Source organism: Cygnus atratus, chromosome 14, assembly GCF_013377495.2.
Source record: "Cygnus atratus isolate AKBS03 ecotype Queensland, Australia chromosome 14, CAtr_DNAZoo_HiC_assembly, whole genome shotgun sequence".
NCBI classification, from domain to species: Eukaryota; Metazoa; Chordata; class Aves; order Anseriformes; family Anatidae; genus Cygnus; species Cygnus atratus.
The window spans coordinates 9,368,930-9,396,174 of NC_066375.1; the positions used below are offsets into that span (position 1 = coordinate 9,368,930).

The 27,245-nt window shown below is 67.0% G+C and overlaps 3 protein-coding genes across 4 annotated transcripts; all 3 read left to right on the forward strand.

The window, feature by feature from the left end:
* The first annotated feature begins 97 nt into the window (after positions 1-97).
* DDX41 (DEAD-box helicase 41) lies at positions 98-6,181 on the forward strand. 2 transcript variants are annotated; one of them, XM_035559702.2, is made up of 17 exons: positions 98-171; positions 258-359; positions 440-599; positions 703-777; positions 1,094-1,154; positions 1,752-1,888; positions 2,100-2,172; positions 2,343-2,496; positions 2,620-2,756; positions 2,944-3,106; positions 3,207-3,338; positions 3,466-3,537; positions 3,796-3,892; positions 4,208-4,357; positions 4,489-4,560; positions 4,771-4,881; positions 5,049-6,181. In XM_035559702.2, exons 1-17 carry the CDS (start codon positions 148-150, stop codon positions 5,183-5,185), a joined length of 1,857 nt encoding a protein of 618 aa, XP_035415595.1. In that variant the 5' UTR covers positions 98-147; the 3' UTR covers positions 5,186-6,181. The 2 variants fall into 2 exon arrangements, with proteins under 2 accessions (XP_035415595.1, XP_035415594.1); XM_035559701.2 differs by having other exon boundaries at positions 109-171; positions 3,466-3,892.
* Positions 5,554-8,611, forward strand: DOK3 (docking protein 3). The gene is made up of 5 exons (XM_035559602.2): positions 5,554-5,898; positions 7,083-7,376; positions 7,454-7,547; positions 7,626-7,798; positions 7,880-8,611. The coding sequence occupies exons 1-5, from the start codon at positions 5,554-5,556 to the stop codon at positions 8,609-8,611; spliced, it is 1,638 nt and encodes a 545-aa protein (XP_035415495.1).
* A 307-nt stretch (positions 8,612-8,918) lies between these two features.
* Positions 8,919-26,256, forward strand: PDLIM7 (PDZ and LIM domain 7). Its single transcript, XM_035559586.2, is given in 28 exon segments — positions 8,919-9,030; positions 10,378-10,484; positions 13,609-13,760; positions 14,087-14,117; positions 15,766-15,782; positions 16,456-16,601; positions 16,861-16,897; positions 17,512-17,554; positions 17,680-17,821; positions 18,051-18,087; positions 18,649-18,687; positions 18,814-18,989; positions 19,165-19,201; positions 19,838-19,876; positions 19,998-20,152; positions 20,364-20,391; positions 20,927-20,965; positions 21,093-21,247; positions 21,462-21,498; positions 22,119-22,157; positions 22,246-22,400; positions 22,594-22,627; positions 23,559-23,617; positions 23,726-23,960; positions 24,049-24,229; positions 24,412-24,532; positions 24,960-25,075; positions 25,355-26,256. Coding segments are annotated over 27 exon segments (2,442 nt in total). The 5' UTR covers positions 8,919-9,030; positions 10,378-10,379; the 3' UTR covers positions 25,442-26,256.
* Positions 26,257-27,245: the final 989 nt, after the last annotated feature.

Genomic DNA, 27,245 nt, shown 5'->3' on the forward strand with positions numbered 1-27,245 from the left:
AAGAGCTTTCGCGCGCGCCTTCTGAGGAAGTTTGGCCTCCGAGGCGACCCGTAGGGAGTGCGGAAGGAGGGGAGCGGCTCGCGGCGTTGCTAGGCGACAGCCCGGCACTTCCGGCGGGCGCCATTTTGTATCCGGGGCGGCGGCGCCATGGAGGCCGCGGCGGGCAGGAAGGTGAGGCAGCGGCCCCCCGGCCCCCCTCGGCCCCCCCCCCCCCCCGGGGCCGCCTCTCCCCGCCCTCACCTCGCTTCTCCCCGCAGCGGCAGCGGGAGGAGGCGGCCGAGTCGTCCGAGCTGTCCGGGGAGGAGGAGGACGCTGACTACGTGCCCTACGTGCCGGTGAAGCAGCGCAAGCAGCAGATGGTAACGGGGGGCCGGGGAGGGCAGGGCGGCCCCGTCCCGCTGCGGCGCCTCACACCCGGCCTCCCCGCGGTGCCCCCCAGCTGCAGAAGCTGCTGCAGATGCGGCGGAAGGTGGTGTCGGAGGAGGAGCAGCGGGACAGCGGCGGCGAGCAGCGCGGCGACGAGGACGACATCCCCCTGGGGCCGCAGTCTAACATCAGCCTGCTGGACCAGCACCAGCACCTCAAGGAGAAAGCGGAAGGTGGGGGGGGGGGGAAGCTGGCGGCAGGGCCGGGCGGCTGGTAGGCCCGGGTGGCCGTCTGGGGGTGCTGGGGCCATCTCACGGCTTCCCTGACTCTCCCCAGCTCGGAAGGAGTCAGCCAAAGAGAAGCAGCTGAAGGAGGAGGAGAAGATCCTGGAGAGCGTGGCGGAGGGCCGAGGTGAGTGCTGGGAGCTCTGTGGGCTGCGGGCACGTCTGTAGGGCTGTCGGGCAGCAGGAGGGGCGCTGCCTGCCTTGCAGTGCTCGGTGATGTTCCACCCTGGGGTTGGGAAAGGGATCCCGCCGTGAGTTCCCCAGCTGGCCTCTGACTGCCTGGCTTAGCTGGGAGCGTGCTGGAGCAGGCCCCTAGACCCAGCAGGCTGCAGCCCTCAGTGCTCCTGCACCCGGAGGTGCTGGCTGGCTCACTGTCTTACCCTAACGTCTGCGTGCATGGAGGTGGAGAGCGCTCTCTGATCTCGTTGGCCTTGTTCTTGCAGCCCTGATGTCAGTGAAGGAGATGGCAAAGGGTATCACCTATGATGATCCCATTAAAACCAGGTGCGTTTCACAGCGTGGAAGTTGTCTTTCTGGAAACCTCAGTTCCTCGCAGCTGACAAGAGCAAGACGCTGTGCAGCCTGGTAGGAAGAGCGCTGCTCTGTGGCCACCAGCTTTACCGCACTGCCTGGCTTCATGCCTCTGTACGTCAAATCAAAGGCTGCTGAGTTGTTCAGGATGTTGTTTTATGTACAGTAAGACTTGTTAGAATGCATTTACGTAAAACTTGAAGGCTTGAGCTGGGCTTTCGGATCTTGGGGAAGACTAAGTTAGAGAAAAAAGGGGAAAGCTCAAGGAGCCAGCGCTGCTCAAAGCTCCGCAGTGTCAGGGAAACAACCAGGATGTGTCCAGGTGGTGCTGGCGTGGTTCACCCATTATTTCCAGGCTGCTCTCGGGTGTTAGCTTGGGGCTTCTTACTTGGAGCTGGGGGAGGTATTTCATGGACTGGCTTGGGTCTGCTTATGAAGCCCCTTGGGGTCACCTCTTCTCCATGGTGGGATAACAGCTCGGCAGGGAGTTCTCCTCGGCCTCTGTTGGTGCTGCTGGCTCTGAAGTCCCGGGACATTTTGCATCCTGACCTTCCTCTCTTGCCTTCCCAGCTGGAGAGCACCTCGTTACATCCTGGGCATGTCCGAGGCCCGGCACGATCGCGTCCGCAAGAAGTACCACATCCTGGTGGAGGGGGAGGGCATCCCGCCTCCCATCAAGAGCTTCAAGGAGATGAAGTTTCCAGCAGGTGGGACCCAGGGGGGGGTCTTCTCTGGGGACACTCGTGTCCGGCAGCGAGCAAAGGTGTCAGATCTTTTGCGCTGTCCTAGCTTAAATTCACAAGTGGTTGTGTCACCTGGCTGCTGCTGTCAAATGGCTGCTGCTGAGGGAGGAATTAAAAGGGAAAACGGGGGAAAAACTTTGGGTAGCGAGCGTGCGTGTCCCTTGTTCTCTGGCAGCTATCCTGAGGGGCCTGAAGAAGAAGGGAATCCAGCAGCCAACGCCTATACAGATCCAGGGCATCCCAACGATGTGAGTGCTCTCACCCCCTCCCAGGAGTTGTTTCCCCCCCACCACCCACCAAGCAGGATAAAGCGGGCGCTGTGCCCTGGTGACAGCGAGCCCCCTCACCCTGCTCAGGCCTTGAGGCCTGACCCCCCCTGTAATTCCGTGGCTCACCGTCAGCCCTGTTTCTCCGGCAGCCTCTCGGGAAGGGATATGATCGGCATTGCCTTCACTGGCTCTGGGAAGACCTTGGTGTTCACCCTCCCCGTTATCATGTTCTGCCTGGAGCAGGAGAAGAGGCTGCCCTTCTCCAAGCGGGAGGGACCCTACGGGCTCATCATCTGTCCCTCCGTGAGTGCCTGGGGCGCGGTGGAGGCGGGGAGGAAGCTTTTACCGATGTCAAGCACCGATCCCACGCTCTCCCCGCGTGGGAAGGAATTAACGTGCAGGAATTAACGCGTTCTCTCTCTGCAGCGGGAGCTGGCCCGGCAGACGCACGGCATCATCGAGTACTACTGCCGCCTGCTGCAAGAGGACGGCCTGCCCCCGCTGCGCTGCGCCCTCTGCATCGGGGGCATGTCCGTCAAGGAGCAGATGGAGACCATCAAACAGTAAGGCCCGGCTGGGGAGGAAGTCCTTTGGTCAGGAGCCGCGCTCGCGTTTGCTGGCGGGAGGCCGAGGGGTGGCGTCCTGCCTGCGGCGGGGGCCAAGGGGACGTGCCAGGCAGATGGTGCGGGCCCCGGGTGTTGTGTGGGGCGGGAATCCACGCGCCCGACCGCGGCTTTTCTCGTCCCACAGTGGCGTGCACATGATGGTGGCGACCCCGGGCCGCCTCATGGACCTGCTGCAGAAGAAGATGGTGAGCTTGGACATCTGCCGCTACTTGGCCTTGGACGAGGCTGACAGGATGATCGACATGGGCTTCGAGGGGGACATCCGCACCATCTTCTCCTACTTCAAGGTACTGGGCTGGTACGATACGAGCGCCCTGAAGCTCGATCCCTACACCCAGCTCTTTGGGCGAGCGCTGAGTCCTTGCCTGTGCCCCGTTCCCCGCGCAGGGCCAGCGGCAGACGCTCCTCTTCAGTGCCACAATGCCCAAGAAGATCCAGAACTTTGCCAAGAGTGCCCTGGTGAAGCCCATCACCATCAACGTAGGGCGAGCGGGTGCTGCCAGCCTGGACGTTGTGCAGGTGAGGTGGTTGGGAGCTCCCTGTGTGGAACCCAGCGTGGTTCTCGGGGGCGCTGGTACCTCTCCCTGCCAGCCGTGGGGTTAATTTCTCTGCTGTCTGCCCGACCCGTCTCTGTGCTCCTTCCTAGGAAGTGGAGTACGTGAAGGAGGAGGCCAAGATGGTGTACCTCCTCGAGTGCCTGCAGAAGACTCCGCCACCCGTGAGTAACGCGCTCTGGCTGCCCCGGGCACGCCGCAGCCCCCAGCTGGGTGCTGGCTGGCAGCGGGGACGTGGCCGTGGCGCTGCCAGGCTCTGCCCTGCGTGGGGGCGGGCGCAGGAGGGAGCCGCGCTCCGTGTCGGTGCTGGGCCTGGAGCTGTCGCAGCCCCAGTTCGGCGGGAGGGAACGGGTTTCTCGGGGCGCCGTGCTCTTTGCCAGCACGCGCAGGCCGCTTCTGCCAAGGTGTCTGCGTCGTGGCAGGTGCTGATCTTTGCGGAGAAGAAGGCCGACGTCGATGCGATCCACGAGTACCTGCTGCTCAAGGGGGTGGAGGCTGTGGCCATCCATGGGGGCAAAGGTCGGTGAGAGCGCCGGGGGGGCGTGAGCCTGTCTGATCCCACTCACGGGCTGTAGGGTCCCAGCACGCAGCGGGTTGCGATGCTCCGAGGGAGGACTGTGCTGGTGTCAGCAGTCCTAGGAGTGCACGCCGCTGTGCTCGCTGTTACAGCAGGTGTAAACGTCGTGCGGGTCCCTCTGCCCCTTTGTTTGGGGAAAGGATGCGGGGGTCCTCACGCAGGCCGAGCGGTGCTCGCCTTTGAGGCCGCAGGGGTTGCTGCAGGAGGTAGGACCGGGAGCTCTGCCCCCGCTGATCTCCTGCGCTGGGCCTTTGCAGATCAGGAGGAACGGACGAAAGCCATCGAGGCCTTCCGGGACGGGAAGAAGGACGTGCTGGTTGCCACCGATGTCGCTTCCAAGGGCCTGGACTTCCCGGCCATCCAGCACGTCATCAACTACGACATGCCGGAGGAGATCGAGAACTACGGTGCGGAACGGGCGCTGCGGGAGGGCGTCTGCGTGGGTGCAGGGCTGCGTGCCTGTCCTGCTGCTCGCTGGGCCGGGGGCTGGCCGTCGCGTTGCCTTTCCCCGAGCCTGACCCTCTCTGCTTCTCTGCAGTTCACCGCATCGGGCGCACGGGCCGTTCAGGCAACACCGGCATTGCCACCACCTTCATCAACAAAGCCTGCGGTGAGGAACGGTTGGGGGCTGGGGGAGTCGTGGGGTGGGCTGCAGCCCCCAGCAGCCGGACAAAGCTGCCCTGGATTTGACGCGGGAAATGTTCCCGAGCAAGCAGGGATGAGTAACGGAGGGGAAGTCAGGGCCCTGCACGTCGTCCTTGGGGCGCTCTGGGGTCGGGCTCCTGCTGGCGCCGCGTCTGATCCACGTCTCTGCCCCCAGACGAGTCGGTGCTCATGGACCTGAAGGCTCTGCTCCTGGAGGCGAAGCAGAAGGTGCCACCCGTGCTCCAGGTGCTGCACTGCGGGGACGAGACCATGCTGGAGATCGGAGGTGAGAGAGCCCGGCTTGGAACTGGGAGCTTCTGCGGGGACTTGGGCTGCAGACGGCGCCCCCGTTGCTCGCGGGGTGGCTCCTGCCTCCCTGCCCCGCGGGGTGCTGCCTCGTCGCCCGGCCTGGCGTGGTTACGGCTCAGCCTGACCCCGTTCCCCCCGTTACAGGGGAACGCGGCTGCGCCTTCTGCGGCGGCCTGGGCCATCGCATCACGGACTGCCCCAAGCTGGAGGCGATGCAGACCAAGCAAGTCAGCAACATCGGCCGCAAGGACTACCTGGCCCACAGCTCCATGGACTTCTAGCCCGCCTGGGTTTCGGTTCCCTTTCAGCCGGGGCTCGCGTTCCAGAACCCAGAGCAGGCCTGGACCAGAGGCCTCTCCTGCGCTGCTGTGGCCTGGTCTTGGGGCTGTTGCTCGCCCAAACTCCTGCGCTAGGAGGTGTGTGGAGCAGTACTGCAGCAGCCCACTACAGCGCACGCTGCTGTGAGGTGCTGAGCAAGCAGCTAGCGGTGCCCAGTGGGACGAGGAAGCTCCAGGGGCTGCTCCCCCTGCCCAGTGGTGTGTCCAGGGTCTTACACGCCGCCCCCCCAAAGCCCCTCAGCCTCGCCCCCGTACCTCGTTCCGTGCGTCCTCAGCTCGTGGCTGTTCCCGTTGCCACCAAAAGAGCCCCGATGCAGCCGGGCTGGGCGCACTGCGCTCGCGTCGGGCGGTCCCCTGAGAGCTTCCCCCGCTCTCGCGGCATGCGTTCTGCCCCGCTGCCCCGCTGCGAGAGGAAGGGCGGACGGACACCTCCTGTGGCCCAGCCTCTGCCCCTCATCCCACACACCAAAAAGGGGAAGTCTCGGCGAGAAGGAAGTCCGTCCGCCCCGTGCAGTTGCTTCGGCTGCAGTCACGTTTCTGTGCCGCTGCCTGCCCGAGGCCCGGAGCCTCGCACTGACCGCCGGGGCTGCGCGGGGCCCATGGAGAGCCCGGTGAAGGATGGCATCCTCTATGTGCAGCACTGCAAGTTTGGGAAGGTAAAGGGCAGAGGGGGGATTCGAGGCTGGCTACAGGGTTTGCCCTGATCCATTTTCACGCTAGGCCTGCACCCCCCGCTGCTGGGGAAGGGGGGGAACGGAGCCAGACCCCTTTGGGCCCCCCAGGGCGAGCCCTGCGCTCCGTAGCCCCCCCCGCCAGCGGGCTCCCCCACGGCCCAGAGGACCCATCCGTGCGGGCACCTGCGGGTGCTCAGCCCCGCGTGCTGTGTCCCTGTCCTCGCTCGGTCACCGCCGGGCTCCTGATGAATAAAGGCGTGGTAACGAGGCGCGGCTCCGTGCCTGTGTGCCGGGGGGGGACAGCGGGCGTGGGACGGTGGACTGAGCATCGCCCTGGGGCGGCGCTGCAGGGAGAGCTGCTGGGCCTGGGACGGGCAGCGGGTGCCGTGGCCCTGCGGGTACCTTACGGGGACCTTACGGGGACCTTACGGGGACCTTACAGGTGACCGTGGCGGTCCCCGTAGGGTGGATCCAGCGCCAGGGGGCTGTAAGGCGGGGTGTTCACCGACCCCTGGCCTCCCCGTGCTCGCTGGATGTGCGGGGCTGCCATCGTGCCCCCGGTGCTCTCAGAGCTGCTCCCACCTCCCTGCCAAGCAGGAGCCGAGTCCCGGAGGTGAAACGGGCAGTCCCTACGTGCGTGGGGCCGGTGCCCTGCCGCGTGGGAGGCCGCAGATATTCTGGGTGCTCGGCAGCGTGGTTTTTTTTTTTTCCAGGGCGGAGGCTGGGCCGTGTGCTTCGAGGTGCACGGGGCCACGCACCCCCTCTATTCCATGACGGGCTGGGAAGGCGCTGGTACCGCAGAGCTCCCCTGGGAGGAAGCGGGCTGCGAGCTGCAGGGCCTGGCTGTGCTGAGGCCCCGTGCAGATGTGAGGCTGCCAGCAGGAGCCCCAGCAGCTCAAAATGGCTTTAATTTGCATCGCGATCCCTCCTGAGAGCAGCTCGCGGGGCTCAGCTGCAGCAGCGGCAGGCTGGCCTTCGCAGCAGGGAACAAAGCACAGGACCTGGTGCTCAGCGAGCCGCAGCGAGTGACGCTGAGGGCGCTTGCAGCGAGGGCCCTGCCTCTGTCCCGTCCCCGGTGGGCTCTGCAGAGGCAGCGCGGACGTGGCAGGCAGCTCTGCTGACCCTTTTTTCCCCCCCCCCTTGTCTGTGCCCTTCCTGCGCTCCAGCGGTCCTGGAGGAAGGTGCGGGCGCAGCTCTTCGCCGCCAGCCCCTCCGGCGTGGCCCGCATGGAGAAGTTCGACGTGCGGGACGACGGCAAGGCGCTGGGCAAGTCCTCCCTGCGCCGCTGCGCCCGCCGCGTGATCCGCCTCTCGGACTGCGTCTCCGTGGGCCCCGCGGGGGCCGAGAGCTGCCCCAAAGCCACCGCCGCCTTCTACCTCACCACCACGGAGAAGAGCTACGTGCTGGCGGCCGAGCAGCGGGACGAGTGGATCGAGCAGCTCTGCCAGCTGGCTTTCCAGGTACCGCCGGCACCGCTCGCGCTGCTCCCGGCCCCGGCGAGCCCGGGGGGGGCTGCGCTCACCTCCCTCTGTTTCAGGGCACCAAGCAAGCAGCGCCGGGCAGCGCCAAGCCCCAGCCCGGCACCGACGTCCCCATGGAGGAGAACTCCCTCTACTCCTCGCGGCAGGACCGTACGTGCGGCGGCGGGGCCGGGGTGGGCTCGGGCTGGGCGCGGCGGGGCTGACCCCGGCCTCGCTCTGCTCCCCCAGTGACCGATTTCCCGGTGCTGCTGCTGCGGACGGACGCGGCCACCCGCTGCGGCCTCCACGGGCACTACCTGCTGGCCGCCCTGCCCCACAGCCTGACGCTGAAGGACGCGCAGTCCCGGCAGCCCCTGCTCACCTGGCCCTACCCCTACCTCCGAAAATTTGGCCAAGATCAGGTGCGTGCCCCTCGCCCTCCCCGCGCCCGCTGCCTGCCCCCGGCGGCTGCCAGCCCCTCACCCTGCCCTCCGACCCCGCAGAACGTCTTCTCCTTCGAGGCCGGCCGCCGCAGCGACTCCGGCGAGGGCACCTTCACCTTCAGCACCCCACGGGCCCTGGAGCTGTGCCGGGCCGTGGCCGCCGCCATCGCCTCCCAGCAGCAGGGCAAGGACGCGGCGGAGCCCCAGCTCTCAGCGCAGAGCCTCGAGCCCCCTCCAAGGGGACCGGGGGCCAAGGAGCCCCAGCCCAGCCCGCCTGTGGGGAGGGCGCAGCCCGGCTCGCACCCACCGCCCCCCCGTCTCTGCTTCCACCCCTCGGAGCCCGAGCCCCCCGGCCCCATCGTCTACGCCTCCATCGCTCGGGGCCAGCAGCCTCTCTTCGGGCCGGGCCGGCCGGCGCCCGGCGAGCCCTGGGCGGGGGGGAAGCCGCCCCCCGAGCACCTCTACGAGAACATCTTCACCGCCGAGCCGGGGCCGCCCGGTGCCCCCCCGGAGGAGGAGGAGGAGGAAGAAGAAGAAGAAGGGCGGTGGGAGCTGGGCAGCCGCCAGGCCCCCGAGGGCCGCAGCAGCGAGGCTGCTCACGTCTACGACCCCCGCAGCTCCCCGGCCCCGCGGCGGGGCAGCCCCCAGCCCCCTCCCCAGCAGCCCTGGGGCCGGGGGGCGGCGGAGGAGCCCCCGGGGGGGCGCCCGGGCCCCAAACCCCCCGGCAACCTGCGGGCCCGCTTGGTGCGCCTGCTGAGCCGGGAGGGGCCGGGCCCGCGGGACTGGCTCTGAGCCGCCCCGGCTCCGTTCGCCTCTGCCGCTCAATAAACGGCCTGCGCCGCACCCGCCTCCGCTGCTGCTCCGCGGGGCCGCGCACCGGGACCGGCCCCGGCCGCGGGAACGCGCCCGCCCCCCCCCCCCCCAGCCCCGTCCCGTCCCGTCCCGTCCCTCCCCGCCAGGGGGCGCCGCCGCGCCCGCCCCGTCGGGGGGTGGCGGGGGTGGGAGGGGGGCCGGCCGCGCGCGCGCTGATTGGCCGAGCCGCCCGCCGGCCCCGCCCCCTCCCGGCCCTATATAAGGCGCGGCGGGGCGGGCGGGGGGCGGTGCCCGGGTTCGAGTCCCGCGTCCGCCGGCCCCGCTCCGCTCCGCTCCGCTCGCCCGCTGCGGCCACAGCCCTGCGGCCCCGCTCCCCCCGGGGGCCGGCCCGGCCGCGGGTGAGTGCGGGGGGGCTGCTGCTTCTAAAGGGGGTGGGAGCTGGGTTGGGGGGCTGAGGGTCTAAGGGTGGGGGAAAGCGGGTGGTCGGGGCCGGGAGGGGCAGGGCAGGGCTCCCAGCATGGGGGCGGGGGGCTGCCGAGGGGAACGGGGGGTCCTTGTGGGCGGAGGGGGTCCCGGTGGGACAGGGGGGGTCCCCATGGGGCTGGGGGGGGGCCAGGTGGGTCGGGGGGAGGCTCGGCCCCGCAGCCCCCCAGCAGCAGGTGCCCGGGATGCGGGTGACCCCATGGGACGTGGCTGTGCCCATCCTCCAGCAGGACGCACGAATGGGGGGGGGGGCTCCCACCTCACCCCCCCCCCGCTCTCCCAGCCCGGGGCTGCCAGCCCCCCACCCCCTCCCCCCGGTGCTGCTGGGGACCCCACCTTGTCCCCCCTTCCCCTCCCCGGCGAAGGCAGCGCCTCGCTGGGGTCTGCGCGGCTGCTGCGTGCCGGGGAATGTCTGACCCGGGGAATGTCTGACACGCAGCCTGCACCCAGCCTCGGCGAGAGGGAGCCGCCGGGTGTCAGCTTACACGCCTTATATAGCCCGGGTTAGGCCCGGGGGGAGCCGGGACACGGCGGCCCCCGGCCCCCAGCCTCCAGCCCCGGGCGAGGCGTGGGGAGAGGCAGCCAGAGCCCAGCCCGTCCCGGTCCCATTCCATGCGTTCAGGGCTCGGAAAGGGCATCGCGGCTCTTCTGAAGAGAGGTGCGGCCAGGGCTGGCCCGAGTGCCCCGTGGCTTGGCCGGCTGACAGCTGTCAGCGCGGTGCTGGTGGGCAGGGATGCGCTGGGATTCCCTGCCCGAAGCCCCGGCGCTGCGTGCGGAGATGGGCTCGCTCCCAGGTAGCGTCTGCTCAGCCAGCTGCCGGAGCGCCAGCGCTGCCAGCCACCTCGCGGGGCATCGCGCGGCTCCCGTGCTGCTGCTGCTGCTGCTCATCCACCCGGCAAAAAGGCTTCTGGTTCCCGGCCCTGCCAGCTGCCGCCTCTCCGCTGTCTGAAATGCCCTCGGGGGTTCTGGGGTGCTGCGAGGGAGAACCCGTCCCAGGTTTGGGAGAGGGAGGGCAGAGCCCGTCTGGCTCCCTGGTGTCCGTCAGCGTTCGCCTGGGCCCCTCGGCTCTGGCGCTGCTGTCGGAGATGCTGATGGATTTGGGGTGCGTCGGTAACCACAGTGTGGGATGGTCGGGGTGGAGCTGCTGCTGGAAACGTGACCTGTCTCCTCCTGCCCCGTCCTGCCAGGCCCCCTCCTCGGCTGCTCTCCCCACGCCGTTCCCACGTCGCGCACCTCCGGGCTCACACCCTCTTCCCTTGCAGAAATGGGCGACATGGAGTCCTACAAGGTGATGCTCAACGGGCCGGCGCCCTGGGGGTTCAGGCTGCAGGGAGGGAAGGATTTCAGCATGCCGCTCTCCATCTCTAGGGTAAGAGAAGCCAAGCGCTGTTGTGGCTCGTTCTCCTCCGTCTCTGTGGGTTGGAGATCATGGCCGCTGCACCCAGGAAGCCGAGGCAGAGCCGTATGGGGGATGCGGGCGAGCTGGGGCCCCGGGAGCGCTGTGCCCGGCCCTGCCTGGCTCTGCTTAGCCTCCTCGGAGCCGCCTTATCAGCTCTGCTCTGGCAGGGGGTGTGTGTGTGTGCTGGGGGTGTTCCGGGCAGGGAACCGCAGCAGCGCTGTGCAATGCTGCTCAGCCTCTGCAGAGTCATCCTGGCTGCTGGGGGAGGCAGGGGAGGCCTCTTCCGGAGCGAGCCCCGCGCAGGGGGAGGGCGGCTGCTCTCGATGCGTCTGAGCCACGGACCGGCTCCGATCTGCACTGCGACACCGTGCTCACTGTCCTGGGGCCCAGTTTGTGCAGGGCACTCGCCCTGTCTGCCCTAGGCTGCAGTCCTGCTGGCAAGGGACACGTCCCATCTACAAAACCAGCCCGTTTCCTGAGCACAAACACGCACGAGCAGTTGTGCTGCCCGCTGCTCCTGCCCGGGGCACCTGGTGCGAGCTTCCCCTGGCGTGATGCTCACCGAGGCCAGGTCTGGCCCCTGGGTGCGTGTGGGTCCCTGTCCCTGGGTGGCCTGGCCCACGGGTGCTAGCAGCAGCTCCGGCCACAAAATTGCCTTATAAGCCTCGGAATGCGCCTGCACCGCCCGTGCTGCTGACGCTCGGGCAGCTGGCACGGGAGGCTGCTTCTCTGAGGACGGCCGCGCCGGCGGCACCGGGCGCAGCGTGGGGGCCTGCCCCCGGCACCAGCCTTGGCGCTGGGTGCCCGTCCCCGAGGCGGGGGTGTCCGCAGCGCCCAGCACGCAGCTCCCACCTGGGGGGCACCGTGCGAGGCTGCAATCGCTGGCACCGCTGCCCTGGGGCCAGCCGATCCTCGCCGAGCGCGGAGACGGCTTCGGCGAGTTTATTCTCTAAAAAATGTTTCTCTTGGCTGCGAGCCAGCGCTTAACAAAGGGTCTGATCAGACGGAGGAGCCTCCGAGGGCCTAGGGCAGGGGCCTTGTGAAGCAAGAGGCGATGTGCGCGCAGGCCAGCCCCGCTGCAGGGGCTCGGGAAGGGTAGGGCAGGGCAGAGCGGTGCGTGGGGCCCGGGGCGGAGGCGCTGGGGCTGCAGGCGGCTCCTGAGGAGCCTGGGGCTGGGCAGTGGCGGGGTGAGGAGCAATGAGGACGTTCCCAGGGGACACAGCCAGCTTTGGGGTGGCCCTGTGGTGATGCTGGGCTGTGTTGCAGGGTGATGGGTGCTGTCTGATGGGGCGGCATGACCCTGTGCACTGCTCTGCACCCCGGAGCTGCTCCCAGCCCTGAAGGTACCGCCTGGAGCATGCTGGTGGCTCTGCGGGGTCCCGACGCCTCGGCTGTGAGGTGTCCCCAAGGAGCGGATCCGTGGGCTGGTGGCAGGGCTGAGGTAGGGGCAGCAGCGGGTGCTGCGTGGCATGTCCTGGGGCGTGCCAGTGGGGAAGAGGAGAGACCTGGGTGCTGCGGGTGAGAGGGATGCTCCTTGTGCCGGGCTCACCTTGCTGGTGAGATGCGGAGCCCTGCAGGGAGGCCGCCCGGTGGCACCCGAAGGTGTGGGGAACAAAGGCCTGGCTGGGCGGAGAGGGGAGGAAGGAAACCAGGGCAGGAGCTTTAGCCCAGGGGGCAGGAAACGGGAAGGCCAGAGCAGCTCCTGGCCGAGCCCCGAGCCCCGCTGAGCTGGCATCTGCAGGAGGGGCTTCCTGGCGTGGCGGTGCTGGCGTGGGCTGGGCGTGCCGGGACACAGCCTGCCGCGCTCCCCCTCCCCGGGCAGCCGTGCGAAAACCTCTCCCAGCTCCTGCCTCCAAACCCACGCAGCCACGCTCCTTCCCAGCCCCGAGGGCAGCAAGCCGGGGCTTGCAGGAGTGGCCGGGAGCCGGCCGGGAGCATCCTTCTGTCCCAAACACCGCGGGGGATGCCCGTGTCCCTTCTGGGGACGGCGGCGAGGTGCAGGTGGAGCTGGGCCGTTCCCGGCACCGGGGGCAGGATTCAGCCTGGCGCAGGGGGGTCGAAGTACCTGGGGCAGGGAGCGCTGCGCCCAGGGCGGGCCGGGCTCTGCGCATGGGCAAGGAGGGCCCCGATGCTCGGCGGCAGGGATTTTCCAGCCCTCTGACAGCGCTGGGAATCTGGCTCGCTCCTTTTATGTTCATGTCGAACAGGGCTTGAGGAAATACTTGGTCCAAATCCAAGCGCCTTGAGTTCTTCTGCGCTGGAGGAGCAGGAATGGCTGCAGCCTGCCCACGTCTGTCTGTCTGACTGTCTGTCTGTCTGTCAGTGCCTGGGAGCTGCCTGCAGCGGCGCTGGGGCCTACTCCCTGCTCGCCCCTCGGCTGCGCATCCCCGGCAGGAGCAGAGGGTGTTTAGGGCCGGTGGGGGCGATCCAGGCTCGTCCCAGCCCCGTAGCTGAGCCGGGTGAGGGGTCCGAAGGGCACAGGAGCGCGGCCTGGCTGGGGGGTGCAGGGTCTGTCCCCCCGTGCCCCACAGCCCCAGCTCCAGGCTGGGAGAACGCCTGTGGTTTGCGGCCCCGAGGGGCGAGACGTGGGTTGCGTGATGGGCCGTGACTCACCCCGCTCGCTTCCAGCCCCGACACCTCAGGGAGCGAGGCAGAGCCAGCGCGGCCTCTGCCGACGGGCATCGCTTGGAAAGCCCGGGCTCTCCGCAGGGCTCCCTGTGGGGATGGGGACAGATGGGGACGGCGCTGTCCCCGGGGTGCTGGCACAGCCCCCAGCTGTGCTGTGCCTCAGGGCAGTGTCTAGGGTTAGTGCTTGGCTGCTGCAGCAAGGAAAAGGCTGCTCTGGGTTAATGAAACGGGGAATGTGGGGTGGTCTGGGGGTCCCTGTGTCAGGCCCGGTGCTGCTCTGGCCCCGCACTGCTGCAGCACCGTGCTGCAGCGGGGAGAGGCTGTCCTAAAATGGGACAAGGGACTGTGAGGGTTGTCCTGTGCCTGGCTCGGCAGAGCCTGGCTGACCTTGTCCCTGGCTCTCACGGGGACAAGATCATCCCTCCGCCGGGCTGGCCAGCTCCCCCTGACGCTCTCTGTCCTGCAGCTGACTCCGGGCGGGAAGGCGGCCCAGGCTGGCGTGGGAGTAGGCGACTGGGTGCTGTACATCGACGGGGAGAGCACCAGCGCCATGACGCATATCGAGGCCCAGAACAGGATCCGTGCCTGCGGGGACAGGCTCTGCCTCACGCTGAGCAGGTAGGGGCTTGTGGGGCCCGCAAATACGGGGTGCTGGTGTGGCCGGAGCCAAGCTGGGGCCCTCTGCCCGTTGCTCCCTCTGGTCCTGCTGCCCCAGGGCAGCGTCAGGCAGCTCCTGCAGCCCCAGCTGGGTCCGAGGGCTCTGCTTGGCTGCATGGGGCTCGCCCCGGCTGCAGCAACCCCGGCTCCAAGCCCTGACCTCTGTCCGTGGGGCAGTGCTGGCCGGCCATGGCTCCCTTGGGTGTCAGCACCCCATCGGTCCCGTCCGGGGGGGGGATGGCTGCTGGGCCCGTGCAGCACCTGCCTCACTGTCTCCTCTCTTGCAGAGCCCAGAACCACCTGGGGAAGCCGCAGAAGGTAGGTGTTGCTGCGTCACTGCCTGCAGCAGCTCGGCCCTGAGCTGGGGGTGGGGAAGTCTCCGAGCTTATCCAGAGGAGCGGACTTTGCTCCTGGGGCCCAAAGGCTTCTTGGGGACCGGGGTGTGTTTGGAGGGCTGGTACGGCAGCTCTGAGCCCTAGGGACACAAGAGATCGGGGAGAGCAGGACCTGCCCTGTGGGTGCCCAGTCCCCAGCTGCCGCCACTGGTCCTGGGTGAGGGCAAGGGTGCGGAGGGACCAGGCAGCAGCAGCAAGGCCTTTGGGCACCACGTTTGCTGGTGCTGGAGCTCCCTGGCACAAAACTCCCTCCCTCCAGCTGCTGCACGGGGAGGCAGAGTCAGGGCCAGCGGCTCCTGGACGGAAGCCACCTGCATGCCTTCCGCTTTGTGCCACGGGATGGTTGCGAGCAGCGCGTGTGCATGCCCGGCCCCGCTGCGGGGCAGCAGCGAGTGTGCGGGGCACTTACTAATCCTGCAGCAACCCTCGGGACGGGTGTGCAGCCTGGTGTCCCTGGGCTGGATGCCCTGCGGAGAGGGGACCTGGCTGGCAGAGCCCGGTGCCCGAAGCTCACGTGCTGTCCGTGTTTGCGTGCCCGGGTGTGTGTGGCTATGAGGGCCTGCAGGCGAGGACAAGCCCAGCTTTTCCACCTGGCTGCCCGCTGCGCTTCCTGGCCCAGGGCTGCCCCTTGCATGCTGCTTGACGTGTGAGCCCGTGTCTGTGTGTTTTGTCTCGCTCAGGACTCACTCCCCTGCTCTGAGCCCCCGAAATATAACTTCGCTCCCAGCACCGCCCTCAACAAAACAGCTCGGCCCTTTGGGGCCGGCTCGCCTCCGAACCCACGGCCCGGGCTGGTGACGAAACCCGTGACGTACGTGCCCCTGGCGCCCGCCTGCACCCCCCAGCACAATGGGTATGTTGCTGTCCATCCCGCTCCCCGAGAACACAGGGGAGCCCCGCTGCCCGGCCCCGCTGCGCCTTGCATGCCAGGCACCCATGGGTGGGAGCGGGTGACGGTGCCTGTGCCGGGTCCCCCGACGGCTGGTGCTGAGACTGCGTAACAGGACCGTCACGCGTGGGGACACACTCACGCCTGCTCCTCGCTCGGGGACGTGTCCTCCTCCGCTGGCCTTTGGGGAGCCCCATGGGGCGCAGCCATCATAGTACACTCACTGGTGTCTGCGACAGCCCTGCACCGAGGGGCAGGAAGGCTGTGGCTGCCATGGACGCTATCGGCAGCCCAGGGTATTCTGTGGGGCTGTGGGGACAGGCTGGCAAAGGGAAGCCCTGCGGCCCTCCACGGCGCTGCCGTGTGCCCGGCCAGCTGCTGCTCCCTGCCCGTCCTGGTCACAGCAGCCACGGCATCCTGGAGCTGGGTGATGGGGGGACGTGGCCCTGGCTGTCCTCTGCACCCAGGCCTGTTTTGGGGGCTGAGGGTGGCACAGTCTGCTCTGTTGGCAATGTCCCTGCAGCCCAGCGTGCTCCCAGCCCCGGGTGAGCTGGACACAGGCGGCAGGGGGAGTGGTGCAGGCTGTAGGTGAGCTCTGGAAACTTCTTGGGTGCTCTGGGTCTAATTTCACCTTCCTTCTCTTTCTTTCTCTCCTCCCTTTCTCTTTCCCTCTCCCCTACAGGTGCAGAGCCTTGACAAGTCAGTAAGCCTTTTGCCTGCTCTCTCTAGCCTTCCTGCATGCCTCTTGCCCTGTTAGTCCCCTGCTGGTGCCCCGTACACCTGGGGCAGGGTTAGCCTGGTGGCTCAGTGTCACCGTGCTGGCAGCACACTCCACTTGGGTCACGTGGGTCTCTCCTGGCATTAAGCTGTCCTTAGAGGTGCTGGCTGTGAGGGCACTGAGGTGTCCTCGCACCTGGTCCCTTTTCTCTCCAGCATGCGGAAAGCTGCGCTGTGCACCCTGCCCATAGCACCGCAGGTGTTTGCCAGGCTCCCATACTGCTCCCCTGTGTGTGATTTTGATCTTGGCTTTCTCTTGCCCTGTCCTCTCTCCTCCTGGCCTTTAGGGCCAGCCTCAAACAGCAGAGATGGAAAATGAGTGCTGAGAAGACGTCCTTAGTGGGCCCTTCCTATGTGGACGATACGTAAGGGGTGGGGAGGACGTGCGCATTTGGTGTGTCAAATACTTGCTGTTGTGCTGCTGTTGTGAACCTGCAGAGGTATGGGGTGGCCTCGGGGAGGTGGTGATGCTGTGGGGATCCCCATGGGTCTGTGGAGCAGTGGTGGGGATGGGACATGGGCAGCGCTGCCCCATGCCGCCGGCCGGGCAGGGACAGGACGGTGCCAGCTGAAAGCCCGCCCCTGTTGCTCGCAGGCAGCCGCCGCAGCACCCCACTACCCCTATATATGACCCCAGCAAGTTGCATCTGATCGAGGACTCTGAGGACTGGCAGCCCCGCAACACCAACACCCAGTCCCGCTCCTTCCTCAAACTGGCCCAGCTGACGGGCACAGACAGCCGTAAGTTCCTGCGGGGCCTGGTGCTTGCCGGCTGCCCGGGGTGCCCAGAACAGGCCCTGGATGCGGGTTGAGGCGGCATCGGTTTGTAGCCGTGGTGGCCCCGTTGTGTCCCTGCGTGTGGTGTGGGCACGTGGTGGTGCCGCAGGGCTGGTTTGGGGGCAGCAGGGAGGGGGTGCCCGGTTCTGTTCCGTCGTCCTGTGCGGGGCTGTGGCTGTCCCCAACTGACTCTGTCTCCTCCTTTCTCTCTGGCTGCCCTCAGTGGAGGATCACGATGAGGAGCTTGTTAGGAAGCCCAGGTAAGGGGTGGGCTGCAGGGCACAGCACAAGCCATGGGGCCCACAGTGCCTGGGCTCAGCTCCCAGCCCGTTCTCCCTCCCACTGTGTCTTCTTCTGTCCTGCCACCTCCTTGCTCCCTGCCCCTCTCTGTCCTCTCTGTGTCTGCAGAGCCGAGGTGGTCACTGAGCTGCAGCACTCGCTCTGTGTTCTCCTCTGCGATGGGCACCGCCGGCACTCAGCCACTGCTGTGCCCGTCCTGTTGTGAGGGTCCTGCCCGGGCGTTGGGCTGTCTCAATCTGGGGTGTCCTGGTGCTGGGTGTCCCCATGCGTGTGTCCCCGGCAGGACCCAGGGCACTGCTGGCACTGGGGAGGCTGAGCTGCACCGCTGCATCGAGGACACAGCGGGTCGGTGGGGTCTGGTGGCCCTGGCAGAGCCTGGCTGTGGGTGTAGGGAGGTGCTGGGCATCGTCTGGACCTCGTGCACGAAATCCTGTGATCGTGATGAGGGGCTGTGGGGGAGCTGGAACTGAATGAGTGCTGCTGGCGTCACCATGGGGCTGCGGACAAGCCTTTGGGAATGCTCGGCCACGTGCCAGCGATTTACCGTTGTGCCATCATTTTCTTGCCGCCGCAGGGGTCCTCGTGTGTCATTCTGGGGTACCGAGGAGGAGTGGTGAGTGCTGGGCTGTGCTGGGGGTTGATATATACCTGACCCCTTTCAGCACTGCCCCGCGCCGCTGGCTGTCAGAAGCAGGGGCAGGTCAGTGCCAGCTGAGTCCCCGCCCCTGTCACTCGCAGCCAGCCCCTGCACTCCCCTGGGACCCCCACGCGTGACCCGGGCAAGCTGCGGCTGATCGAGGATGCTGAGGACTGGCAGCCCCGCACCGGCACCTCCCAGTCCCGCTCCTTCCGCAAACTGGCCCGGCTGACGGGCACAGACGGCCGTAAGTTCCTGCGGACCCTGGTGTCCAGAGCCGTCCCTGGGTGCGGGGCCCAGTGTCAGGGTCTGGCCATGGTGGCCCCGTGGTGGCCCTGTGTCGGCACGTGGTGGTGCCTCGGGGCTGGTTCGGGGGCAGCAGGGAGGGGATGCCTGGTTCCGTTCTGTTGTGCTGTGTGGGGCCGTGGCTGCCGCTGACTGACTCTGTCTCCTCCTTTCTCTCTGGCTGCCCTCAGTGGAGGATCACGATGAGGAGCTTGTTAGGAAGCCCAGGTAAGGGGTGGGCAGCGGGGTGCAGCATGAGCTCCTGGCCATGGGGCCCATGGTGTCAGGGCTTGGCCCCCAGCCCATTCTCCCTCCCACTGTGTCTTCTGTCTTGCCACCTCCTTGCTCCCTGCCCATGACGGGTACTGCCGGTACTCAGCCACTGCTGTGCCCATCCTGTCATGAGGGTCCTGCCCCAGCACTGCGCTGCCAGGCTGGGCTGTCCCCATCCAGGTGTCCTGATAGTGGGCTGTTCCCAGCTGGGGTGTCCTGGTGCTGGGTGTCCCCATGCGTGTCCCTGGCAGGACCCAGGGCACTGCTGGCACTGGGGAGGCTGAGCTGCACCGCTGCATCCAGGACACAGCGGGTCGGTGGGGTCTGGTGGCACTGGCAGCAGGGAGGTATGAGGCAGCACCGGGACTTCAGGCAAGGGAGCCCATTGGGCTTCCATGTGGCTGTTTTGGCACAAGTGCTGACAGCATCTTTGGTGGACTGGGGATAAGCCAGGGGAATGCTCAGTGCTGTGTGCAAAACATTTACTGTTGTGCCACCATTTCCTTGCTGCCACAGGGATTCCCGCGGGTCATTCTATGGCACAGTGGAGCAGCGGTGAGTGCTGGACTGTTGTAAGGTTCAGTGTGTGTCGGGCCCTTGGCAGCTCTGCCCCGTGCTGCCCGCTGGGTAGGGGTAGGAACAGGATGGTGCCAGCTGAGCACCTGCCCCTGCCACTCGCAGGCAGCCCCTGCAGCCCGTGGAGCCCCCCGAGACACCCGCGTGTGACCCGGGCAAGTTGCGGCTGATCGAGGACGCTGTGGACTGGCAGCCCCGCACCGGCACCTCCCAGTCCCGCTCCTTCCGCAAACTGGCCCGGCTGACGGGCACAGACGGCCGTAAGTTCCTGCGGGCCCTGAGTGTGGGGCTGAGTGTCAGGGTCTGGCTGTGGTGGCCCCGTGGTGTCCCTGCGTGTGGCGTGGGCTGGTTCAGGGGCAGCAGGGAGGGGGTGTCCGGTTCTGTTCCGTTGTGCTGTGCGGGGCCGTGGCTGCTGCCAATTGACTCTGTCTCCTCCTTTCTTCTGGCTGCCCTCAGTGGAGGATCACAATGAGGAGCTTGTTAGGAAGCCCAGGTAAGGGGTGGGCAGTGGGGTGCAGCATGAGCTCCTGGCCATGAGGCTGGCTCAGCCCCCAGCCCGTTTGCATTCCCACTCTGTCCTGCCCTGTCCTGCCACCTCCTTGCTCCCTGCCCCTCACTGTCCTTTCTGTGTCTGCAGAGCCGAGGTGGTCACTGAGCTGCAGCACCCACCCTGTGCTCTCCTCCGTGACGGGCACCACCGGCACTCGGCCACTGCTGTGCCCGTCCTGTTGTGAGGGTCCTGCCCGGGCACTGCGCTGCCAGGCTGGGCTGTTCCCATCAAGGGTGTCCTGGTGCTGGGTGTCCCCATGCGCTGTCCCCAGCTGAGGTGGCCCCGGCAGGACCCAGGGCACTGCTGGCACTGGGGAGGCTGAGCTGCACCGCTGCATCGAGGACACAGTGGGTTGGTGGGGTCTGGTGGCCCTGGCAGAGCCTGGCTGTGGGTATCGGGACATGCAGGACAGCACCGGGACCGTGTCACGAGGCAGTGATACTGGTGTGGGGCTGCAGGGAGGCTGGACTGGGCCTAGTGCTGCTGGCGTCACTGTGGGGCTTGGGTTAAGTCATGGGGAATGCTCTGTGCGGCATGCCAAGCATTTACTGTTGTGCTGCCATTTTCTCGACGCCGCAGGGATTCCCATGGGTCGTTCTATGGCACAGAAGAGCAGTGGTGAGTGCCATGCCGTGCCAAGGGTCAGTGTGTGCTGGGCCTTTGGACAGCTCTGCCCTGTGCCACCGTCTGGGCAGGGGTAGGGGCAGGTCAGTGCCATCTGAGCCCCTGCCACTCACAGGCAGCCCGTGGAGCCTGAGGAGCCCCCCGAGACCCCTGCTTGTGACCCGGGCAAGTTGCGGCTGTTCGAGGACGCTGTGGACTGGCAGCCCCGCACCGGCACCTCCCAGTCCCGCTCCTTCCGCAAACTGGCCCGGCTGACGGGCACAGACGGCCGTAAGTTCCTGCGGGGCTGAGTGTCAGGGTCTGGCCGTGGTGGCCCTGTGGTGGCCCTGCGTGTGGCGTGGGCCCTGTGGTGGTGCTGTGGGGCTGTTCGGGTGCAGCAGGGAGGGGGTGCCTGGTTTTGTTCTGTCATGCCGTGTGGGGCCGTGGCTGCCGTCGACTGACTCTGTCTCCTCCTTTCTCTCCCCGCCGCACGCAGTGGAAGATGATGATGTGTTTGTTAGGAAGCCCAGGTAAGGGGTGGGCAGCGGGGTGCAGCACGAGCTGCTGGCTGCATGTTCCGGGCACTGCTGTCACTGAGCTGGGGAGGTCAAGGTGTACCGCAGCCTCTTGTGCTGCTGGGGCAAAGAGGAGAGTGGTGGCACTGGAAACCTTTCTGTGGGTGCTGGGAGGTGCTGGGCAATGCTGGGGTTCCTGTCAGAAGAGCTCATGAGGTTCCTGTGGGGCTGCAGGGGCCAGGCAGAGCTGCTTAGCACTGCTGGCTGCTCCATGGGGCTGGGGCCATGTCAGGAATGGAGCTGGGGCTGGGGAGGCCGTGCCCTGCAGAGCTGGGGCAGGTCTGTCCCCTCACGCTGGTGGCACCTCTTGTGCCTTCCCATTTCTGTGATCCCTCCTGCCTTGGCATTGTGACCACTGGGTCCCCAAGTTGGGAGGCGGCATGGGTGCAAGGGCAGCTGGCATCGCTGTGGGGTAGGGATAGGCCAGGGGAATGCTCCGTGCCACGTGCCAAGCATTTACCGTTGTGCTGCCATTTTCTCAACGCCACAGGGATTCCCGTGGGTCCTTCTGTGGCACAGTGGAGCAGCGGTGAGTGCTGGACTGTTGTAAGGTTCAGTGTGTGTCTGGCCCTTGGGCAGCTCTGCCCCATGCTGTTGTCTGGACAGGGGCAGCAGCAGGACAGTACCAGCTGAGTGCCTGCCCCTGCCACTCGCAGGCAGCCCCTGCAGCCCGTGGAGCCCCCCGAGACACCCGCATGTGACCCAGGCAAGTTGAGGCTGATCGAGGACGCTGAGGACTGGCAGCCCCGCACCGGCACCTCCCAGTCCCGCTCCTTCCGCAAACTGGCCCGGCTGACGGGCACAGATGACCGTAAGTTCCTGCAGGGCTGAGTGTCAGGGTCTGGCCGTGGTGGCCCCGTGGTGTCCCTGCGTGTGGTGTGGGCTGTGCAGGGCCATGTGGTAGTGCTGCAGGACTGGTTCGGGGCAGCAGGGAGGGGGTGCCTGGTTCCATTCTGTTGTGCTGTGTGGGTCCATGGCTGTCCCCAACTGACTCTGTCTCCTCCTTTCTCTCTGGCTGCCCTCAGTGGAGGATCACGATGAGGAGCTTGTTAGGAAGCCCAGGTAAGGGGTGGGCTGCGGGGCACAGCACAACCCATGGGGCCCACGGTGCTGGGGCTCAGTCCTGGCCCATTCACCTTTCCACTGTCTTCTGTCCTGCCGCCTCCTTGCTCCCTGCCCCTCACTGTCCTTTCTGTGTCTGCAGAGCCGAGGTGGTCACTGAGCTGCAGCACCCACTCTGTGCTCTCCTCTGTGATGGGCACCGCCGGCACTCAGCCACTGCTGTGCCCGTCCTGTTGTGAGGGTCCTGCCTGGGCACCACGCTGCCAGGCTGGGCTGTCCCCATCAGGGGTGTCCTGGTGCTGGGTGTCCCCATGCGTGTGTCCCCGGCAGGACCCAGGGCACTGCTGGCACTGGGGAGGCTGAGCTGCACCGCTGCATCGAGGACACAGCGGGTCGGTGGGGTCTGGTGGCACTGGCAGAGCCTGGCTGTGGGCATCAGGACATGTAGGACAGCTCCGGGACCTTGTCACGAGGCAGTGATACTGGTGTGGGGCTGCAGGGAGGCTGGACTGGGCCTAGTGCTGCTGGCGTCACTGTGGGGCTTGGGTTAAGCCACAGCGAATGCTCTGTGCCTCGTCCCAAGTACTTACTGTTGTGCCGCCATTTTGTCAACGCCACAGGGGACCCCGCGTGTCGTTCTGTGGCACAGAGGAGCAGCGGTGAGTGCTGGGCCCTTGGGCAGCGCTGCCCCGTGCTGATGGCCGGGCAGGAGCAGGATGGTGCCATCTGAGCACCTGCCACTCACAGGCAGCCCATGGAGCCTGAGGAGCCCCCTGAGACCCCCGCGTGTGACCCGGGCAAGTTGCGGCTGTTCGAGGACGCTGTGGACTGGCAGCCCCGCACCGGCACCTCCCAGTCCCGCTCCTTCCGCAAACTGGCCCGGCTGACGGGCACAGACGGCCGTAAGTTCCTGCGGGCCCTGAGTGTGGGGCCGAGTGTCAGGGTCTGGCTGTGGTGGCCCCGTGGTGTCCCTGCGTGTGGCGTGGGCTGTTCGGGGGCAGCAGGGAGGGGGTGCCCGGTTCTGTTCCGTCGTGCTGTGTGGGGCCGTGGCTGCCGTCGACTGACTGTCTCCTCCTCTCTCCCCGCCGCGCACAGTGGAAGATGATGATGTGTTTGTTAGGAAGCCCAGGTAAGGGGTGGGCAGCGAGGCGCAGCACGAGGTGGGCTGCATGTCCCGGGCAGGATGCTGGGCACCGCTGTCACTGAGCTGGGGAGGTCAAGGTGTACCGCAGCCTCTTGTGCTGCTGGGGCAAAGAGGAGAGTGGTGGCACTGGCAAACCTTGCTGTGGGTGCTGGGAGGTGCTGGGCAGCGTTTGGATGTCAGGCATGAGGGCTCATCAGGGTCAGGCCACGTCTGGAGGCAAGGAAGGTGCAGGGACTGGGAGAGGCCTGTTGGCAGCTCTTCTTTTGGCTTTGTACTTCACCTTCCCTCCTGCCTTGGTGTTTGAGTGCTGGTTCCATATCCGCCTGGTTTGCTCTGTAGCAAATAAATTCTCCTGTTCTTATAGCCTGCTCCTTTTTCTGTTTGCCCTGGAGAGGCACAGAGCTGCTGGCTCTCTGTCACTGTCCTTGCCCCTCTGGACCTCGCTTGCCCTGGCTTCTCACAAGCCCGGTGCTGGCAGCATGTCGTGGGGGTCACAGGCACTGCCACCCAGGACCAGCCTGGCCCTGCCCTTCCCTGCCTCTGCTGGAGCTGGCCCGGGGGCTCCCCACGCCTGACTGGCTGTAGGGTGCTGTGTGTGAGGCTGGGGGTACCTAGCCACTGTCATATTTGAGTGGACTGCAGTGGTGTGTGCAATCCTACAGGTCCCCGCCACCCTACAGCACCCAACAACTGGGGCACGGCACCCCAGCAGCTCGATGCTCCTACTCTGCTGGGTGCCACAGACCTGGGGGTGCTGCGTCCCCCAGCACCAAACCCGCTACCGGCCGGGCACGGGGGCTCGGCCAGCTCCTGGCTGTGGGGTGGGGGTCCCTGCTTGCATGCACATGCCTGCCGGGCAGCCAGCCTGTGTCATGGGGGTGAGCGTGGCAGGCTGGATTAACTGCTGGTTCTGTAGCCAGGTCTCCGTGTTGGATCCGTCCCCGGGAGCAGCGATGAAAACAGAGCCGGGACTGGGTGAGTGAAACGTTTCCTTTGGGTTCGGGGCAAGAGGGGTGGGGGCAGAGGTAGGGCTGGTGCAGGGGGATTGGGAGCACTGTCCAGGAGGCTTCTGTGTGTGTGCAGCCCCCAGGACCCCCGCTGCCACCCCTGGCCCTGCCAGCCGCCCACCCTGGGCTGTGGACCCGTCATTTGCCGAGCGCTACGCCCCGGACAAGACGAGCACGGTGCTGAGCAAGCACAGCCAGCCGGCCACGCCGACCCCCATGCAGAACCGCAGCTCCATCGTGCAGGCGGCCCAGCAGGCGCCCGAAGGCCTCGGCCGCACACCGCTCTGCTACAAGTGCAACAAGGTCATCAGGTGAGCCCTGCCACCCGCCGCCACCCTGCCACCCTCCTGGGCACGTGCCAGGCCCCGGCCGGGCTGACGTGGCTCTGTTCCGCCGCAGGGGACGCTACCTGGTGGCACTGGGACATTACTACCACCCCGAGGAGTTCACCTGCTGCCAGTGCAGGAAGGTGCTGGATGAGGGTGGTTTCTTCGAGGAGAAGGGCTCCATCTTCTGCCCCAAGTGCTACGACACGCGCTACGCGCCCAGCTGCGCCAAGTGCAAGAAGAAGATCACCGGGGTGAGTGTCCCTCAGCCTGCCCCGTGCCTCCTGTCCATGCTCCTCACTCGCCTACGTGTCCCCAGCTCTGTCCCTTCCCATCCTGCTGGCGCTGTGCCCCAGGGGACCCCCTTTCCCTTTTGGCCCTGGGTAGGGGTCCCCCTGCAGTGCGGGGTGCCTGGCTGACAGCGTCTCTCTTCCAGGAGGTGATGCACGCGCTGAAGATGACCTGGCACGTGCAGTGCTTCACCTGTGCAGCCTGCAAAACTCCCATCCGCAACCGTGCCTTCTACATGGAGGAGGGACAGCCCTACTGCGAGAGAGGTAGGACCGGGGGGACCCCCCGTGTCACCCCGGGGCACCGGCAGGGCTCGGCACCTCGCGGCAGGAGCCCGGGGTGAGCTGCCCTGCGCTGCGGGGCTCTCCCTGAGCCACGGGGAAGGCTGGGTGTCCCCCGAGCCCTCTGTCCCCGTCCTCCCCGGCTGCTGGGTGGTGCCATTGCTGGCGGGTTGCCACGGCGATGACGGAGGATGTACATCAAAGCGAGTGCTGCATCCTGGGAGCTGAGGTTCGCCTCCTCCCCGCAGCATGGTGGCGGCCGGGGACACCCTGCCCCGGGTGCCTGGCGCCTCGAGCTTTGTCCCTGTCCCGGGCTGGAAGCGAGATGTCCCCAGGCTGTGCCCTGCTGCACGGGGACCTGAGGGGTTGCGGTGTGGGGGAACGCTGACCTGGGCTCTGCCTCTGCTCGCAGACTACGAGAAGATGTTTGGCACCAAGTGCCACGGCTGCGACTTCAAGATCGATGCTGGGGACCGGTTCCTGGAGGCGCTGGGGTTCAGCTGGCACGACACTTGCTTCGTCTGTGCGGTGAGCCACGCGTCTGCCTTGTCCCCCTCTCCCTGGGTGCTGGCTGGAGGCTGGCCGGGGCTGTAACTCTCTGCGGTTGTGCTGCACATGGCGGGGTCTGCCCACAGCGCAGGGGCCCTGAGTCCACGAGTTTTTCCCCACCTCGCTCTGTGCCGGTGCTTCTGAGCCTGCTGCTCCTTGGCGCCTGCACGAGGCCAGTGCTGAGTGGGAGGGCAGCTGGGGCTGAGCGTGGGAGGGGACCCCGGGGACCCTGCTGACCGCCTGCGCTCTCCTCCCCAGATCTGCCAGACCAACCTGGAAGGGAAGACGTTCTACTCCAAGAAGGACAAGCCGCTGTGCAAGAGCCACGCTTTCTCCCACGTGTGAGGCGCGGGAGGCTGGCTGTGCCCACGCATGCCCCTGGCCCTGCATGCTCCTCTTCCACCCCTTCCCCTGCCCCAGGGAGCCAGGCTGGGACCTCACCCCTTCCCCTCGCTCCTGCCTCTTTCCTGGCAGCTCCTGGCTGGGCTCCAGCAGAGGCAGCGCCGGCCTCAGAGCCCCTTCTTGCTGGGTGGCTTCTTCTGTGCCCCCCCGGCTGATCTAGGAGCCCGGGGAAGGGGATGCCACGTGGCTCTGCTGCCCCTGAGCCGCTCAGCATCGGGGCTGGAGTCAGGGGTAGGTGCCTGGCTGCAGCGGGGCTGCTCCCTTGCCTGGATGAGGCCCACCTGCCCTGGCACCAGGGCAGGGACGCTCCTAGCGCATCCCTGAGCGGGCGAGGACCAGCCCCAGCCCCTGCCGAGCTCTCCCTCACCTTCCCTGCTTCATGCTCAGCACGTGGGGTTGGAGAACCGGCTCTTCTCCCCCTGCCTGCCGCGACCCCACCACGTTGCAGAGCACGGCGGTGCCTTCCCATGGCTGTGGGCCGGGGGTCTCTGTGCCTTGTGTCCCTGCACCTAGCTCCCTGCTGCTCCCCTGGGGCTGGCGGGGGGCAGCACCCCCTGCCTGGCCGTGCCGGGGTGCAGGGCCCCGTGCCCGCCTCTGGCTCCCCGCAAGGCTCGGAAACAGCTTCCTACCAAAGAGCGTGTGCCGCCGCTGTCCCAGCACTGTAAAACGCCTCTCCCAAACCCACACTCTCCGGTTGGGCTGCGTCTGATGTAGCCACGGTGCTTTTAGTGCCTTTAATAAACACTTCTCTGCAAGTGCCCGCTGTCTTGGGGCCTGCGGTTTCGCCGAGCGAGGGGCGGCGGGGCTGGGAAAGTGGTGCGCAGCCCTCGCCCCGCTTCGCCTGGAGCCCTGCCCTGGGGCCTGACTCAGCTCGATGGAGCTCGCAGGGAAAAGCTTTGCCTCGGGTTTCTCCTCCTCTGCCCCTGGGTCTCCCCCGCCTGCTTTTAGCAGGCAGAGGCTAACGGAGGCAGGAATTAATCCAGCAGGCAAAGCTGGGGCTGGGCTGCGCGAGGGGGTATGGGGTCGGACACCACAGCGGCGTCCCTGCTTACCGGCATCGTCCCCACGTCCCTGCTGCTGCGTCCCGGAGGCCGTGCAGGGGACAAGGAGCCGTTGGCACGAGCGCGGTGGTGCTGGGCGTGCTTCGGCGTCACGCGGCCACGCGGCCGCGCGTTGAGTACAGCCGCTGTCCCAGAGGACGGGCGCGAGGCAGCGCCGGCACCGCCGGCTGGAACGGGCTCGGGGGCAGTGGGTGTGGGGAAGAGCTGCTCCCACTGCTCCGCTCTGGCAGCCGTAGCGGTCATTAATAATTGCAGCTCTTAACATGATGAGCAATCGTAAGGAAAAGTGTCTTGCTAATCTGCTGGAACGTTCTGCCGGGGGCAGGGTCTGGCTGCGGGAACCAAACCCCACCCAGAGCCAGGCCGAGGTGCGGGGTCCCCGGCCCCCGGAGAGATGCAAAACCCCAACAGAGACTGGCAGGGAGGAGGTGGAATAACTGGGACTTACTGGGAGGTTGGAGTTGGGTCCTGTCCCAGGCTGGGGGCGAACGTGGGTGGTGTGAAGCGAACGGGGACGGTGACACCGCTGAGCTGGGTGGGTGAGAAGGGGCAGGACAGCCAGCCTGGCAGGGACAGAAAAAGCAGGGACGTGGCGAGCGCCTGTGTGTGAATCCTGGCTGCGAAGCCAAGGTCAGGGGAAGTGGGGGGAAGGTGGCACAGCCGCGGCGGGGACACAAAACCGAGCA